Source organism: Diceros bicornis, chromosome 24 (assembly GCF_020826845.1).
Source record: "Diceros bicornis minor isolate mBicDic1 chromosome 24, mDicBic1.mat.cur, whole genome shotgun sequence".
NCBI lineage: Eukaryota > Metazoa > Chordata > Mammalia > Perissodactyla > Rhinocerotidae > Diceros > Diceros bicornis.
Genome location: NC_080763.1, coordinates 41,945,996 through 41,964,039, shown reverse-complemented (window position 1 = coordinate 41,964,039; position 18,044 = coordinate 41,945,996). Strand labels below are relative to the sequence as shown.

The following is an 18,044-nucleotide window of genomic DNA, read 5'->3' as shown; positions in this document are numbered from 1 at the left end:
TTGTTATAGATTTCTGGTAAAAGATTTATACTTCAACAATGATGCTAGTCTAAAAGTTTTTTCCATTTTAAGAGAAATTCCAGATTTTTACAACTAATACGATTTTAATGTAACTGGTGAAAAGGCATGGCATGCTTTAAATGCTTTAGGAAATTAATATGATTCGATTCTTTTTTGGTAAAACCAATTCTTGTTTTTTACTTTCCCTCTTGAAATAATTAACTTTATAAGTCAACAGACAAGGACTCTAAAGATGAGGAGCACAATTATTATTTACAAACTAACAGCTCAAATAACATAAAAACCAGGTAAGGGCTAAGGAAAAAACCCAACATCTGGATCAGTTATTTCCCCAAAATTCTCTTCCTTAAGAAATTAAGTGTTTATTTTATACACACACCCCCCTACTTTTGTTCAAGCTCTAAATACATTTTTCTTTTTTAAATTAAAGTGCAATAATCTACTTAAGCAATAACATGCCAAGTCCAAGAATCCTATGCAGTAAGTCCCATTATGCATTTACTACCTATTGACTGGGTTCTGGTTTACGCTGTGACTGCTGGCCTGTGTTTTGTATTTTGTCTTCTGATATCAACAGACCTAAGAATGCCAGGAAGCCCATACTGCTTCTTATTAATTAGCCACTAGGCTGTATATCACCTAGTCAGTGTTTCCTGGTCTAGTTATGCATTGTCTCAATTTTAATTCAGATTTTATACTAACATTTACTAAATAAACATGAATCAGATTTATTATCTCTTACAGCAATTAATTCATATCAGATCACTTCCTCCTATTCCTTTAATCTAAATTGCATAGCTATACAAGGCTATGATGTTAATTCAGAGCTGGAGATCCACATGAGCATCAAGCATCGTCTGAAGACTATCTTACATTAATGTTCTATTTTTCAAATTTATGTAGCATCTCCTATGCTTAAAATATACAAATTAACTTAAATGTAAATGCATTCATATTGTCTCAGTTAATACATATTTTCGTCAATCAACAAATAGTTATCAGGTTCCATAAAACTTACATCGAAAAGGTAGCCCTCAAAACTGCCTAACGTTTGAGAATCCTCCTTCATACCATACTCTAATAAATTTCAGATAAATTACGTAGTAAATGTAAAAAAAAGTACACCTACCACATATCCTGGCATAATTATATGCTCTTGTATTGTTCATTGCTTCATATGAGCTACTCCAAGTAAACTATATAGCCCTTCATGATTATCCCAAAATTATAAGTACTTTAATAAATGATTTTAACATGAGTAGAGCCAGAATGAAAACAAACGTAAAGTTCATTCTAGCTAGACTTGGTTCAAGCAAGGAGAGCTTTTAAGTCAAGTGTAAACTGAATTCATGTTTTCATAACTTTCAGTAATAAACCTCTACCGGATTTTGTTTTTTGTTTTGAGCAAGTAATACGTCTCTCTGCTTTCTTTTCCTTTTTTAAGGGGTTAAATTTATTACCAGTTGAGTTTGGATCATCAACAAAGTATGAGTATACCCATTCTCTGTGGGGTTAAGATTTCTCACTTATCTTTCCCATTGTTTTCTTTCTCAAATATTCAGGTTTTTCATTGTCACACAAAAAAACAATGCTTGGAAAGCCCCTGTCTACTTCAACTATATTACCAGAATATTAGATACAGACTCAGATTTCTAAATTCACACCAGTCTGTTCACCTTAATTTGAAAAAAATGCTGATGTCTACATTAGTTTCCACATTAACATTCTGATGGGGAAACAAATCATATGTAAGCTGTAAATTTTTATTTACTTTATTCAAAATGTAGTCACATCATCTAAGATAAAAATCACATTTATTTGTCCCATCAAATTCAAGAAAGAACATATATAGCATATATCTATATATATACACATACAGAATATACAACTAATTCAAGTATACATATAGAATATATACTAATTCAAGAAAGAACACATATAAAAGAAATAAAAATAAATCACAACCAAATAAAAGGAAAGAAACAAATAGACGTTGTGAAAGTTACAAGATACCTGTGCCTCTAATAAAAATGGCTTAATCTTAGGTTTAAGTGACCGGACTAGGAATTCCAGGCTTTCAGACACTTTGAATGCCAAAAATGTCCCAAGTAGAAACATTAACCAAAATTTTACTTTACATGGATGAAGTCAAGTTTTTCCATTTAATTTTGACATTAGAAATTAAAGAAAGTGATAAAACAATTTAAGGATCTTTTTGTTGCTGCTGTTTCTTTTTTTTATCATTTTATTTATTTTTAAATTTTTTGTTTATTGCAGTAACGTTGGTTTATAACATTGTATAAATTTCAGGTTTACATCATTATACTTCTATTTCTGCATAGATTACATCATGTTCACCACCAAAATACTAATTACAACCCATCACCACACACATGTGCCGAATTATCCCTTTCGCCCTCCTCCCTCCCCCCTTCCCCTCTGGTAACCACCAATCCAATCTCTGTCTCTATGTGTTTGTTTATTGTTGTTATTATCTACTACTTAATGAAGGAAATCATACGGTATTTGACCTTCTCCCTGACTTACTTCACTTTGCATAATACCCTCAATGTCCATCCACGTTGTCACAAATGGCTGGATTTCATCGTTTCTTATGGCTGAGTAGTATTCCACTGCGTATATATATCACATCTTCTTTATCCATTCGTCCCTTGATGGGCACTTAGGTTGCTTCCAAGCCTTGGCTATTGTGAATAACGCTGCAATGAACACAGGGGTGCATGTATCTTTATGCATTGGTGTTTTCAAGTTCTTGGATAAATACCCAGCAGTGGAATAGCTGGATCATATGGTAGTTCTACCCTTGATTTTTTGAGGAATCTCCATACTGTTTTCCATAGTGGCTGCACCAGTTTGCACTCCCACCAGCAGTGTATGCGAGTTCCCTTCTCTCCACATCCTCTCCAACATACGTTGTTTCCTGTCTTGTTAATTACAGCCATTCTGACGGGCGTGAGGTGATATCTCCTTGTAGTTTTGATTTGCATTTCCCTGATAGTGAATGATTTTGAACATCTTTTCATGTGTCTGTTGGCCATCTGTATATCTTCTTTGGAGAAATGTCTGTTCAGGTCTTTTGCCCATTTTTTAATTGGGTTGGTAGTTTTGCTGTTGTTGAGATGCATGAGTTCTTTATATATTTTGGAGATTAACCCCTTACCAGATGTATGGTTTGCAAATATCTTCTCCCAAATGTTAGGTTGTCTTTTCGTTTTGTTGATGGTTTCCTTTGCTGTGCAGAAGCTTTTTAGTTTGATGTAGTCCCATTTGTTTATTTTTTCTATTGTTTCTCTTGACCAGTCAGACATGGTGCTTGAAAATATGTTGCTAAGACGGATGTCGAAGAGCGTACTGCCTATGTTTTCTTCTAGAAGTTTCATAGTTTCAGGTCTTACATTCAAGTCTTTAATCCATTTGGAGTTAATTTTTGTGTATGGTGTAAGGTAAGGGTCTACTTTCATTTTTTTGCATGTGGCTATCCAGTTTTCCCAACACCATTTATTGAAAAGACTTTCTTTTCTCCATTGTATGTTCTTGGCTCCTTTGTCAAAGATTAGCTGTCCATAGATGTGCGGGTTTATTTCTGTGCTTTCCATTCTATTCCATTGATCTGTGTGTCTGTTTTTGTGCCAGTACCATGCTGTTTTGGTTACTATAGCTTTGTAGTATATTTTGAAATCAGGGAGTGTGATACCTCCAGCTTTGTTCTTTTTTCTCAGGATTCCTTTACCTATTCAGGGTCTTTTGTTGTTCCATAAAAATTTTAGGATTCTTTGTTCTATTTCTGTGAAAAATGTTGTTGGAACTTTGATAGGGATTGCATTGAATCTATAGATTGCTTTAGGAAGTATGGACATCTTAACTATGTTAATTCTTCCGATCCAAGAGCACGGAATATCTTTCCATTTCTTTGTGTCTTCTTCAATTTCTTTCAGCAATGTTTTACAGTTTTCCGTGTACAGCTCTTTCACCTCTTTGGTTAAGTTTATTCCTAGGTATTTTATTCTTTTTGTTACAATTGTAAATGGGATGGTATTCTTAATTTCTCTTTCTGCTACTTTGGTGTTAGTGTATAGAAATGCAACTGATTTTTGTATGTTGATTTTGTATCCTGCAACTTTACCATATTCATTTATTACTTCTAAAAGTTTTCTGGTGGATTCTTTAGGGTTTTCTATATATAAAATCATGTCATCTGCTGCTCTGTTTCTAACAAAACAAAAATACACACTCCAATATTGGGTAATTAGAAGGATTCTGCTTTACAGATTCTCTCCTAGAACCATACACCAGACAGCTATCAAACCCAAGAATGCAAAGCTCTTCCTCCCATTCTTGAACACACTAGACATCTGCCCCCGTCTGTCACTTCCTAGAGACATTTTCACCAGTAGTTAGTTTTCTTCAGACATTATTCTATTTTAAAAATAAATTTCTACAATTATGTAAAACAATGAGGGGGGAAAACTAGATATAGAGCTACAGTATTTGTGATTCATTAAAAATTTCTTTCTGGTTTTCAATGTCAAGAACACTTGTGCTTTTCCTGAGCAATTGGCTTATTTTCATCTCATGAATATGATTTGTATTTACCTTTAGGAAACTGCCTGAATTCTTAGATGGAAACTGGTGCCATCCAGCAAGTTCTCTACAAAAATCACAGTATTTCTGTAACAACTATTTTTAGTACCCTAATTTCTTGCTCTGTTTTATATCTCTATCCTTACTCTTCCTTTTCACCCACCTTTAACACAAACATCTTGTTAGTTTTTAACATGTGACTAAAGCATTCTTAAAAGTCTTAATCCTTTCTGGATCAGACTAAGATATAAATACATACCTACACATACAGTACATATATGAATTTTGCCCCCTCTCAAAAGACAGCCAAATACTCCTTCCTCCATTCCACTGTTTGGCGGGGAGAGTGGAAGAGGGCACAGTGTTAAGTATTTTCAGAATTATTCTCTCTCTTAGAACATAGGGTATTTTCTTTACAATATTTAAAATATTTTCATAAAGGCTAAGTCACAGGACATATACCCATCTTTCCTTTAATTTTTTTTATTTTAACAACATTCTATATAACAATTCTATTCCAACTACTCTAGTTCTGACTCTTGGCATCTTGGTCCCACTCCTTCCTTCTATTCCCTAGCCATGCCAGTCCACCACACATAGTACTACCAAGCATATCTTCCTAAAACACAGCTTCCTTAAAAACTTCCAAGACTTCTGGTAAGGGCATTCAAAACTTGGTCTACAAAGTCTGCTCTCAACTCAGAAGCAATCTGATAAAGTAGAAAGAGAGAAAGCAGGTCTGATTTCACTTCTACCAGTTGTTATCACTCTTGTTTCACTTCTGCCACTAGTCATATTATTCTTGCTAAGTTGTACCTCTATGGATTTACCTTAGAATTTATTACATCTCTTCACTACGCTGGGTGGCAAACTAGGAATTTAAAAACTATGATACATTTACAACACTACAGAGCAATTTCCAAACACAGAAAGTTTTCAAACCAATACTTAAAGAAAGGTCCGTCCTTTCCAAATGGTAGGCTGTCCAAGACCTCTCTAACTAGGATAAATATTTAGGTACTTAGAAAGAACAGCAACATTTTTGTGAAATTAGCATCTGACTGTACGCTGCTTATTTCAGCTAGACATTTGTTTCAAAAGTTTAGGCATCCAACTTAACCAATATCATATACTCTAGAATACCAAGAATCACTCTGGTACAGTAATTATAAAGCTAATTCAAATAGGGCAAGTTCCTATGATTTGTTAACTGTAGTTTAGTGGCCACACATCCAAACAGTCCAAGTATGATAATATTTGGATATATTATACTGATAATCATTTCAAGTCAGTGAGGAAAGTATGGAATACTCAAATGGCTTTGGTTATCCATAATAAAATCTGAATTCCAGATGCCGTGATATTTCAAAATATTTCATAACAACTACAGATTATTTCAAAATATTAAAGAAAATGAAAAACAATATTATCAGAACCATATTTAAGCAAGACACAAAAACCCAAAAGGCATACACAAAAACAGATTTGCCTACATAAAAATATTCCAACTTTTACATAGCAAAAATACATCAAAAGGGGCCAGCCCAGTGGTGTAGTGGTTAAGTTCGTGCCCTCTGCTTCGGCAGCCCGGGGTCTGCCAGGTTCAGATCCCAGGCACGGACTTACACACGGCTTATCATGCCATGCTATGGCAGGCGTCCCACATATAAAGTAGAGGAAGATGGGCACAGATGTTAGCCCAGGGCCAATCTTCCTCAGCAAAAAGAGGAGGATTGGCAACAGATGTTGGCTCAGGGCTAATCTTCCACACACGCACACACAATACATCATAAGGAAAGCTAAAGCAAATGATAAGTGGGGAAAACAACATGCAACCTATACCAAACCAATAATATTCTTAATACATAAAGAATTCTTAAATCAACTAAAAAAAGTTTCACTGAGGGGCCGGCCCGGTGGCGCAAGCGGTTGGGTGCGCGCGCTCCGCTGCGGCGGCCCAGGGTTCGCTGGTTCGGATCCCGGGCGCGCACCGACGCACTGCTTGGTAAGCCATGCTGTGGCGGCGTCCCATATAAAGTGGAGGAAAATGGGCACGGATGTTAGCCCAGGGCCATCTTCCTCAGCAAAAAAAGAGGAGGATTGGCGGATGTTAGCTCAGGGCTGATCTCACAAAAAAAAAAAAAGTTTCACTGAGAATCAAGGAAGCAAATTAAGACAACCATTTTCCTGCCAGATAGGAGAAAAAGAAAGTTGATGTACATCTCATAAAAATGAAAGACTTATTATAAACCTCCAATGTTGGCAATGGTGTAAGAAAATGAGCACTCTTATCCATCACAATGGAAGTGAATTTGGTACGTCATTTTAAAAAGCAATCTGGCAATATTCATCAAAATTAAAAATGCATATATCAACTTTTAAAGTTTATGTCTAGCAACTTCACCTCTAGCAGTCTATCTTATAGAAATACTAGGACATGGGACTCAAACTGAAGTTGGAAGACATATCCTCTTTAATTCACATTTTTTTTTTTGAGGAAGATTGGCCCTGAGCTAACATTCGTTGCCAATCTTCCTCCTTTTTTCTCCCCAAAGCCCCAGTAGATAGTTGTATGTCACAGCTGTACATCCTTCTAGTTGCTGTACGTGGGACGCCACCTCAGCACAGCCTGATGAGCAGTGCACAGGTCCGCGGCCAGGATCCGAACCCGAAAACCCCGGCCCACCGAAGCAGAGCGCACGAACTTAACCACTACGTCACCGGACCGGCCCCAACAACACATTTTTAATATACAAAATATTACATAAAAATCCAAATTTCCAGCTGCTCCTGGGATAGGGGTACAATGGATTAGAAGACAAGTCAAACATGGGCCCAAAATCCTGTAGAGCAACAATAAGCTTGAAATGAGCAGTGTCTATCTATCCCAGGATTATCCCCTATAGATGGGACATGCTTTGCATTTGTAAATAAATACCTCTTGACCCCACAGGTTATGGAATTTGACCCTTCTCGTAGGAATAACACAAAAAGATATCCAAGGTTGTTCACTGGAGCACTGCAATACACTAACAAAGTGGAAACCACCTAAATATCCATTAACATAATACAGAACTGGTTAATTACAGTAAATTCTTACAGTGTAATACTATGCCACATAAAAAGAATGAGGTAGTTATTACATGTAGTAGCATGGAAAGATGCCCACAATACGTCAGGTGAAAAAAGATATAGAATATAATTATGATAATAGCTATTACTTACTGAAACATCAACAAATTCCAGGTAGTGTGTCATGCACTTTTACCTTATTCGCAACTGTTCCTAACAACTCTATTATTAACTGTCTCCATTTCACAAATGAAGAAACTAAAGAGAGAAAGGCTTACCTAAATTCACTGGGCCGGGATCCAGGCATCTGACTATAACCATAACCTCTATGTTGAACTGACTCTATACATTTTTCATAATATATAGTCTTATATCTCTAAAAACTATTTGTGTTATGTCTATACATGCATAGAAACACACCAAGCAAAACTGAGATAGGAGAATTTCATTTTGTAAAGTTTTGTTTCAATTTGGTATTTTCAAAAATAAATATTAATAATGTCATACAAAAGTTGAAAATCGCCTAATTCCACTATTCACCACTAAATTACGTTAGGGATATTAAGGAGGCTAAAAATCACTCTGTAAAATCAAATCCTGGCAGCAAGGGACACCAAACAAATGCTCAATCTAAAACAATAATTAGCTTTTTAATTTATGCTAATAAAAACATTATTTTAAAGAAATGAAGTAAAACAAGACTTTAAAAAGTCTTTTTTCAGTGCAATACTCTGTGGTTATAAACAGTAAATACAAAGCAAATCATGCTTTATTTACTGCTCCAAAAAACTGCTAAGGCATCCAAGGCTATCAAATTTCATCAATCCAATTTTCCTAAAAGCACCTTTTTTCTCATTTAACTTGCTTTTGCCAGAAAGTATAATATTTATTAGGCTGAAATTTACTGAACTCTTAAATATGTATGAAAGACAATGGTAAAATCAGGAATACAAAGATAGTTTCTGTTCTCGGTGACAATCTCAAATTTGGTCTCGGATTCAAATCCTTAAACAACAAATAAGTGTAAAATAAAAGCTTAAAATAAATATTACAGAAACAAAGAATCAAGGCTATGCTGAAAGAAAAGGTTAAGGAGCTGAGATCTCTAAAAGACTAGAAAGGAGAAGGCAAAAAGGGCAGTCTAGGCAGATGACACACACAAAAAGAAAGGACAACAAATCATCAATGGTGTTTTCCCAAATAGTTAATGTTTAACGACTTTGTATCCAATTAAACAAAGCTCACACTGCTGATGAATCCCGGCCTCCTCATATTGGGCATTTGGAATATGTTGTGACCCACGGTATCAACAGGATCAACTGCCTCAAAATTTATAGCTACCAACCAACAGAAAACACTTTCATCATTTCTTCCTACTTTTAGTCAGTCAAGTTAAAACTGAAAGCTTAACTTGTTTCATATTATTCTTTGGAAGCAAGTAGATAAATCACAATAATTTACTTAATGTAACAATTCAGCACAGTATAATTTGCTGTTTAAAGGCCTAAACCTTAAACATAATGTACCCCTTCAGATTATGCAGGAAAAAAGTGCACTGGACAGAAAAGGAATAAGAGATCTCTCTCAAGTACCTGAATGCACATTAAATATTAATTCTTAGCAAAAATAATACAATCTCCTCTTTCACAAGAAGTTTAACATACAATATTTTAATTTTACTGGTAGCTTAGTCAAACATATAGCCAAGATAATGTATTTGCTCACTAAGAAATTATTCTAAGGATGGCCAATTCGCCTGCCATGTGTTCTGTGTATATTCTTAAAATACGTATTCCAGATGGATCATCCAGCCAATATTTAGTAAGCAGCAGCAGAGGCTCAAACACACGTGAAGTACTAGTTTATGCTCAAGGGGAATAAATTATGATGAATCCCAAGGACAGACTTTGGAAATGCAAGGTTGATTACGCAGGGAAAGGGTACTTGTTATTCAATTACAACAATGACCAGGTTATTTTTCCTTCCTTCCTAAGGGCACTTCCAAATGCCCCCTTGCTCTCTCTCCCAAGAGGCTAGAAGAAGTTAAAACAAAACAAAAAAAAGCCAAACCACAGCACTCCTGCATAAATTTGCCAAACACAACTTGAAAATGAAGGAAACATAAAGTGGAAAATCTGAAAAAATATAAAAATATACCAGAAAGAAATTATCAAAATATATTAAATCATAGTATTATACACATTACTCCAGGAAATACAAATTCAGATGTTTCTGATGACCGAAATTACAGGAACTCTATTCTTAACCCAAAAACTCTAAAAACTACCATAAAATGCAAGAAGTTGGTTTCTGGACAAAATAGAGAGGGTGTACAAATTTGAAAGACAATTCTGTGACAGAAGAGGAAAAAAGTGAAGATATCTAACAAAGCCCCTACATTTTTTCTTTCCCAAATCCTTAGAATGCCACAAATGAGAGTGCTATACAATTCTGCAGACCTACAATCCAAAGATTAAAAAACAACAAGAAATACCTTCCACAGAAGGCAGTGGTCACAAAATGGAGTCTGCAAGTGGTAAATCTGTACATGGCTTTAAATAATCAAAACAAAGTCACTAAAAATACATACTAAGATCTCAGGTTCTACAGTATGCTAAACTTTATGTATACATAAGTATATAATAAATATACGCTATCAGTAAAAAATTTGAGATTCAAATGTTCTACTCAAAAAAAACTTTATCTTGAAAATTAATTCCACTTAAGACATGTAAACAGACTCCAACTGAGCTGATCAAACATAGTTCCCTACATGGTCCACAGGAGATGGTATAGTACTGCAATGAGAACAGAACACCGGGGACCGGCCCCATGGCTTAGCCGTTAAGTGCGCGAGCTCCGCTACTGGCAGCCCGGGTTCGGATCCCGGGCGCGCACCGACGCACCGCTTCTCCGGCCACGCTGAGGCCACGTTCCACATACAGCAACTAGCAGGAGGTGCAACTATGACATACAACTATCTACTGGGCTTTGGGGGGGAAAAAAAAGGAGGAGGATTGGCAATAGATGTTAGCTCAGAGCTGGTCTTCCTCAGCAAGAACAGGAGGATTAGCACAGATGTTAGCTCAGGGCTGATCTTCCTCATACAAAAAAAAAACAGAACACGGAACCCAGAGCTGAATTAGGCCCCAATCTACAACTCAGCACCCTAAAGACCCTTGGACAAGCGACTACTTTGAGCCTCAATTTAGCCAACTTTAATGGAAACTAATACCTCCTGCAATATAAACTGAGATTGTGCAATTATTTAAAGCTGCTGAATAAGTAGAACAATGAACATATAGAATAAAAGACATGCCTCCCACCCCACCAAAAATGAGAAATAGCTAGGAATCCAAATGGCCTCATTTTGCCTGAATGTAGCTTTTATAAACTTGCCTAGATACAACTGAAGGTGAAATTTAATTGTAATGCTAAATTAAAGATGGCTTAGTTACCAAGGAATGGAACGTTCTGATGAATCAAAACATTTTAAAAGTTAATATACATATATTATCAAGCCAGAAGGCTATAGCACTGGGGAGTGGGGGGAAACAGGGAATAGGAACTGAACCAGCTCATAAATTTACTCATCTCCAATGCCTTCCTTTCCAACTTCTCCATCAACAAGCGTGAACTGAAAACATGCTTAAGGTAAAATACCACATTTCAAAACCACAACCAACATTTAGTAAGCAGCAAGCAATTCATTACAAAATTGCTAAATCCTAAAATCTGAGAATCGAAATCTCTCCGAGTTAGAAGTTATCTTCACTAAAGGTTATCCGATGCATTGTTTTTCATTGACAACAAAAAACATCTTCAAATCCATTCCTCCGGACTGTGTTCAAAAACCACCAGAGATGCTGCACTGACACCACCAATGGAAACTGTAGCTTGGGGCAGCTGTTAGCTGTTTACAGCAGCAGTTCTCAAGTTCTCAAACTTTTGAGAATTAGGACCCTTTTAGATTCTTAAAATTTATTGAAGACCCCAAACAGCTTTTCTTTATATGTATTATGTCTGCCAATATTTACTGCACTGGAAATTATAACTGCGAAATTTTTTTAAATGTTTGTTCATTTAAGTAACAAGAAATCTATTACATGTTAACATAAATAATTTTTTAAAAAATAACTTTTCCAAAACAAACATTTAGTGAGAAGAATGGCACTGTTTTACATTTTTCCAAATCTCTTGAATTCTGGCTAAATCAAAGACAGCTGGATTCTCATATCTGCTTCTGCATTCAACCCCTTTCTGTAAGTTATTTTGGTAGACGTCTAAGAAGAAAACCTGGCATCACACCATTATAACTGGAAAACAGTATTTTAACAGCCTTTTCAAGTAACTGTGGATATTCGATACCACACCGAAACTCCACAAGTAGCAATTTCTTGAAGATAAGTTACAGTATGAAACCTTAAACCACATCAATAAACCCCTTGGACTCTGTTGCATTAAAATTCATTGATCTACCTTGCACTTCATTTATTTTTGTGTGTGAGGAAGATCAGCCCTGAGCTAACATCCATGCCAATCCTCCTCTTTTTGCTGAAGATCGGCCCTGAGCTAACATCTATTGCCAATCCCATCTTCCTCCTTTTTTTCCCCCTTTTCTCCCCAAAGCCCCAGTAGATAGTTGTACGTCATAGTTGCACGTCCTTCTAGTTGCTGTGTGTGGGACGCCGCCTCAGCATGGCCGGAGAAGCGGTGCGTCGGCGCGCGCCCGGGATCTGAACCGGGGTGGCCAGCAGCGGAGTGCGCACACTTAACTGCTAAGCCACGGGGCCGGCCCCCTACCTTGCACTTTAAATGCACCTTTTACCCATGTATTTTATTACATCAAGATTGGTGATTTGGAAAATGTGGGTCCACTGAATTATGCATATCTTCCAAATGTTGACATGTTATTATTATACAACATATAAAAACTACATTCATATCACCACAAACCTAATCAGAAACATTTTTAATTATTGGGAAGCTGTCAAGCTCACAGTGGCAGAAACAAGCTTTCCAAAATTCTAATTTTTGCTTGAAAGCTCAAACTTTATCATTGGCCACAAATACTGTCAGTTGTTTTCCTTACAGAGACAGATTCGCTTCATTTTCAAGTAAATGCTGAATAGTCAAGCATGAATATCCATGGTTCATCACTTGTCCTTTCAGGTAAAAATAGAGCTCCAGGAGAAAAGTCCAGTTTAGTTCACAAATCAAAGAACCATCCACGTGCTCTTCTCAAAACAACCATTCTACTTTTTAGTATACAGCTTTAAATGTACTTCTCATTTATCACAGCATATTTAAAAGATAAACTCAAGAGTCAAGACTTAATAAAATTAACATTTCTTACTGCTTCATCAAGGACTTTTTTTTTTGTTTGTAACTGTGTGTGTGTGTGTGTGTGTGTGTGTGTGTGTGTGTAGTGAAGAAATACGACTACTAGTACAATATGGTGCCTCTGCCTTGATTCTTCCTAAGGCAGGAGCAGCATTACCCAGCATTGCTTTTGCACCATTGGTCAACAGAGTAAAAAAGACATAACGTCTCAGTATTATTACGGAAATAGTTTTGATTTTGCGTACTCTCTGAAAGGATCTCAGGGACCGCCCTCTTCCCAGATTACACTCTGAGAACCACTGCTACATAATATTACTATTCACCACCAAGTCCCAGTTCTACCTGTTATGACTACATGAAACTACCCCACGAATTTCCTCTTTTTTGTGACAGCCCCAAAAATATTTGGAAGAAAGGCTAATGTCTCCCCCACGTCTTGCTGAATATCTCTTCCAGTAACTTCAACAACATTCTATGAATGTGGTGTGAATGCTAGGTCACTGACAGTGGTTATTCTCCTTAAAGTCTTTTTTTTTTTTTTTTGTGAGGAAGATCAGCCCTGAGCTAACATCCATGCCAATCCTCCCCTTTTTGCTGAGGAAGACTGGCCCTGGGCTAACATCCGTGCCCATCTTCCTCCACTTTATATGGGACGCCGCCACAGCGTGGCCTGACAAGCGGTGCGTCAGTGCGGGCCCAGGATGTGAACCCGGGCCACCACAGCAGAGCCCGCGCAGTTAACCGCTAGCCACGGGACTGGCCCCGAAGTCTTTTATTGTAAGTGTGAGACTCAGGAGTAAGCTGATGCAAATAATGATCTGACCAGCAGAGAGTAGGGCAGAAATTGGAATACCCTTCCCATTAGGGCCTTATACTCTATAATGCAGTGGTTCTCCACAAGAAGATTCTGCCCCCAGGGTATATCTGGCAATATCTGGAGACACTTTTGGTTGTCATTACTGGGGAGACAGGGGGTAGGGCTCCTGAAATCTAGTAGGTAGAGGTCAGGGATGCTGTTCAATACCCTACAATACACAAGACAGCCCCCCATAAGTAATTATTTGGCCCAAAATGTCAATAGTATCCACATGAGAAAGCCTGTATTAATGGATCCTAAGACTATCAAAAATTTTGGAAGCTTCACCACCATAGCTCTTAAATCATACCAGCCTTTTGAAATTGTATATGCAATTACATATAATTTTTAGACAAAATATGGACACCTGTTCACAATGTTTTGTAATAACCTAAACTTCAATAATCTGTTTTGATTTAATCCATTCTGATAACTCACCTATGGTCTATGCCTCAATCCCACTTATCCACCCAAATTTAACAGGACAGGCATACCAAAAACAAAAGTGGAAGTCAAACACAATATAGCCTAGAAATCACAATTCAAAACATCAAAGAAACAAAATTAACGACAGTATGACACCAAAACACGAAAAAAAAAAGAGAGCAAATTAATGAGGAAAGAGGCCTGTTTAGGCAGTCTTTGGTCTTTTTGTTGTGTACTTTAAAAGGACTTATAGTACACTTAGGGTTAAAAATGAGAGGCATCCTAATTGGCCTAAACTGGCCATATTGTTCACACTTCAAGAAATATACTGGCAAGACAAGATCTGTGTGTGAATCCGCTGTCTTGACTGTCTTCCATCTTATACATCTGAACTAACTTCCAAAGAATCTGAAATACTTAGGTCTTTAAAGAAAATGTATACCTCCCTTCCTCAAAGAACGCACACATTTCCCACTACTGATCAAATTTTTTTAACACTGACATGATTATCAGAAAGAGAAGTCCCCCTTCAAAAACAGCAATAAAATGTGAGCTAACACAAAGTCACATGGCATCACCGCAAACATTTAGGTTTATGTTAATTGCGGCTGAACTGCAAAATGTCACAAAAATCTTGCTTAGATTTGGTTCTCCTAGTGCCTCTTTTTACTGTTCCATGAAAGGATGAATCAATTAACAGGGACCTTGCAGATTCTAAGATTTTAAGTCTGTCTATTTAATTAAAACTAATAAATAATCTCATTACAGAAATAACATGTTGACAGGCCTCTTAACAAAATGAGAGGAGTGGGTGAGAAGGAAGGAGCATGAAATTCCTTTTCAAAATGTTCTGTAAAATTCGATAGATGTCTTTAAAGCCTGTGTCAAAGTTAGAGCCTTACATGTAAAGAGAGACATACACATAGATACACACACATATAAATAAAATTGTAAAACTATAATAGGTGATATTTGCAAAAAACAAATTGTCTTTACTTAAAAAAAAATAAATCTGCGGTGCTACATTACGTGTCTAGAAACCATAAAACCTTTATTTTCCATTTAAGTAAAACTTCGGAGTGTCAATCACACGCTTCGACTGGGGGCTACAAAGAGAACTCGGTCCCTCGTCTCAAAAAGGCACTATTACACTGGAATCTTCAAAAATGGAAGAAATGCAGTCTCACTATTTAGGCCTCTACACTGCTGTATACACGCAGAAAAAAACCCCGTAATCCACTTCCGAGCCCAACAATGAGCTCTCAAATTACATCTCATTCTTTGAAAGACGAAGAAAAAGAAGACTTTTTACAAACTCAGCAAGGGAAGACAAAGTATACAAGGTAGGCCTCATGAGACTAGAAGGCATAGACGGACTAGCTTTAAGTCTACAATCGGAAAACCAAAAAGTTATCACTAGCGACGTAGGGAGAGGGAAGCAGAATGAAATCGGCTCTCCTATCAAAACAAAACCGGGAGAGCGACGCGGAACACAACGCGTTTCGGAGAGCATCCCGGAAAGGGCCTCTTGTCTGACGCTGGAAAGCCCGGGGAGGACTGAAACGGACGGGGGCTCACATAGCGGGGCTCGGGGCTCAAAAGTGGCCTTTTAACTAGTGCCCATGCAAGCTCGGACGTGGAGGTGGGTTAACGCCGCGCACGCTCGGGGCATCTTAGAAACGGGAGGGAGAAGGGGACGCGGCGGAGGCAGACCCGGAACACACGCCTCGAAGAGCCCGAGCGGCGCCGAGGGCGCCCCCGAGCCCCGGGGTAGACCCCCGCCGCCGGGCACTGCTTCCCCCCATCCCCTTTTATTTTCGGACGGGGCGAAGAAGCCGGAGCCAGGGGATGAGAGGTTCCCCAGGCTCTTCCGGAAGGGGAAGGCCCCCGGCCCGCCGGCCGCTGAAGCCAGGAAGGGGTGAGGGGAAGCGGGACCCGCGCACACGGGGAAGTGCGGCGGCGAGTGGGTGAGGAAACAGGAAGAGCCCCAGTGCCGCCGGCCTCCTCCACGGGGCGAGGGCCCGGCTCGCGCCCCCCCCCGCCCCCGCCCCCTCCGCCCCCAAGGCCCCGCCGGCGTGCGAGAGAAAACAGAATACAAATCACTTACAACGGCATCGTCTCCTGCGCCGGCACCGCCCAGTCACTTCCCCCCCGCAACCGCCGCCGCTGCCGCCCTGGGCATGATCCACTGAGGCGGGAGGGAGGGGGGGGCCTGCCTCAGCCCTGGGTCCAACCCCACTCCCGCGCCCGCGCCCGCCGCTTTAAGCGCTTCTCCTCCTTCCCCTTCGTCCTAACATGGCGCCCGAGCGCTACCACAGCAACGTTCTAGAACCGCTGACGCCGCCACGCACGCCGTGCGCGCGCCTGCGCAGAGGCCGCCCGGCGCCGCGAAGCCTCACGGGAAGAATAGTTCGTGAGCCGGCCGGCCGTCAGGCGATTTCCGCCCCAAGCCCGTCACGCTTCCGCGGTGGGTGTCAGGTGACCGGTGGGAGCGGCGCAGGAGGCTCCGGGCGGCGGGTCGTCCCTCGAGCGGGGACGCTGTCTTCGCCGCCGGGGGCGACGCGGCGCGGAGAGGCCCCGGGCCCGCGAGGCGCCGCTTCCGGCGCATGGTGAGGTCCCGCGGTTCTCGCAGCTCGAGGCGGCGGCTGCGGAGGCGCTTGGAGGGGACGGGGGCACCCACGTGTGCCCCTGTGCCGCCCGAGCACGGAGCCTAGAATGCAGCCGCAGGGCTCGACGCCCGGGCTTGGAGCAAGTTACTCAACCGCTTGGTACTTTTGTACTCCCTGCTTCCTAGGGTTGTGGCGGCTGTTGACTGCGATCGCGCAGGAGGGGTGCTTAGCGCCGCCTGGTACAGGGGCGCAGAGGTGGTGTGAGGACTCCTCCGTCCCCACTGGACTGGTCCCCCGAGCCGGGCTTCTCGGGTCTTTTGTCCACTAATGTATGTACGCAGGCGCTCAGGAAATACGTGTTGAATGAAGACGTTTGCAGGATAGGACTGTGATGACAGCGGATTCTGGAACGCGAGCTAATTTTACCCTAACAAATAGTGCACGGGAACTTAGTAGTAAAGCTGTCCTTCAGTAGAAACTTCGATGGCAGTCACCGTTTTAGCAAAGGCTGTTTCGGCCATAGCTTCCCTGAGGCTGTGTTTTGCAGCCCTGATCCATCCCTGGGTGGGATTCTGCCTCCTCGCCCCCAGCGCAAGTTGGAGGAAGAGTGCCTGAGACAGACTGATGTTTCTTCGCTCTTCGAATTAGAACGCGTTCTGAAGTGTCACACAGAAGGTTAATGGAAGGGAGGGGCGGGAAGGAAACAGATATAGGAAAGTTAAAGTTCTAAATTCTTTTATATTAATACAGTCGGCCTCCATATGCGCGGGTGCGGGACCCGCGGATACCGAGGGCAGTAAAAGGGACGTGAGCATCTACCTATTTTGGTATTCTCGGGGAGTCCAGGAACCAATCCCCCGAGGGTACCGGGGACGACTGTATGCACTTGTAAATCCTCAGGAAATTTGACAAAGGATTTCCCTTTTTGCACACAACATCTAGTGGGACTAGCGTTCTAGGACTAAGGGCTCAATGGGAAAAGCACGGGGTCTAAACCTGCCTTGTCCCATACTGTAGCCGTTCGCCACGTGTGGCTTCTGAGCGCTTGAAATGAGGCTAGTCCATTAAAGATGTGCTGTTAAGTGCAACATACACACGGATTTCAGAGATCTTGG

The 18,044-nt window shown here is 40.0% G+C and overlaps 1 protein-coding gene across 5 annotated transcripts in view; it reads right to left on the bottom strand.

The window, feature by feature from the left end:
- PAPOLA (poly(A) polymerase alpha) overlaps positions 1-16,607 on the bottom strand; it is a 61,481-nt gene extending 44,874 nt beyond the window's left edge. For all 5 annotated transcript variants that reach the window (XM_058567655.1, XM_058567657.1, XM_058567658.1 and 2 more), the window contains exon 1: positions 16,428-16,607. In XM_058567655.1, coding sequence (XP_058423638.1) covers positions 16,428-16,435 — 8 coding nt within the window. In that variant the 5' untranslated portion in view covers positions 16,436-16,607. The remainder of the gene's footprint in view (positions 1-16,427) is intronic.
- Between the last annotated feature and the right edge of the window lie 1,437 nt (positions 16,608-18,044).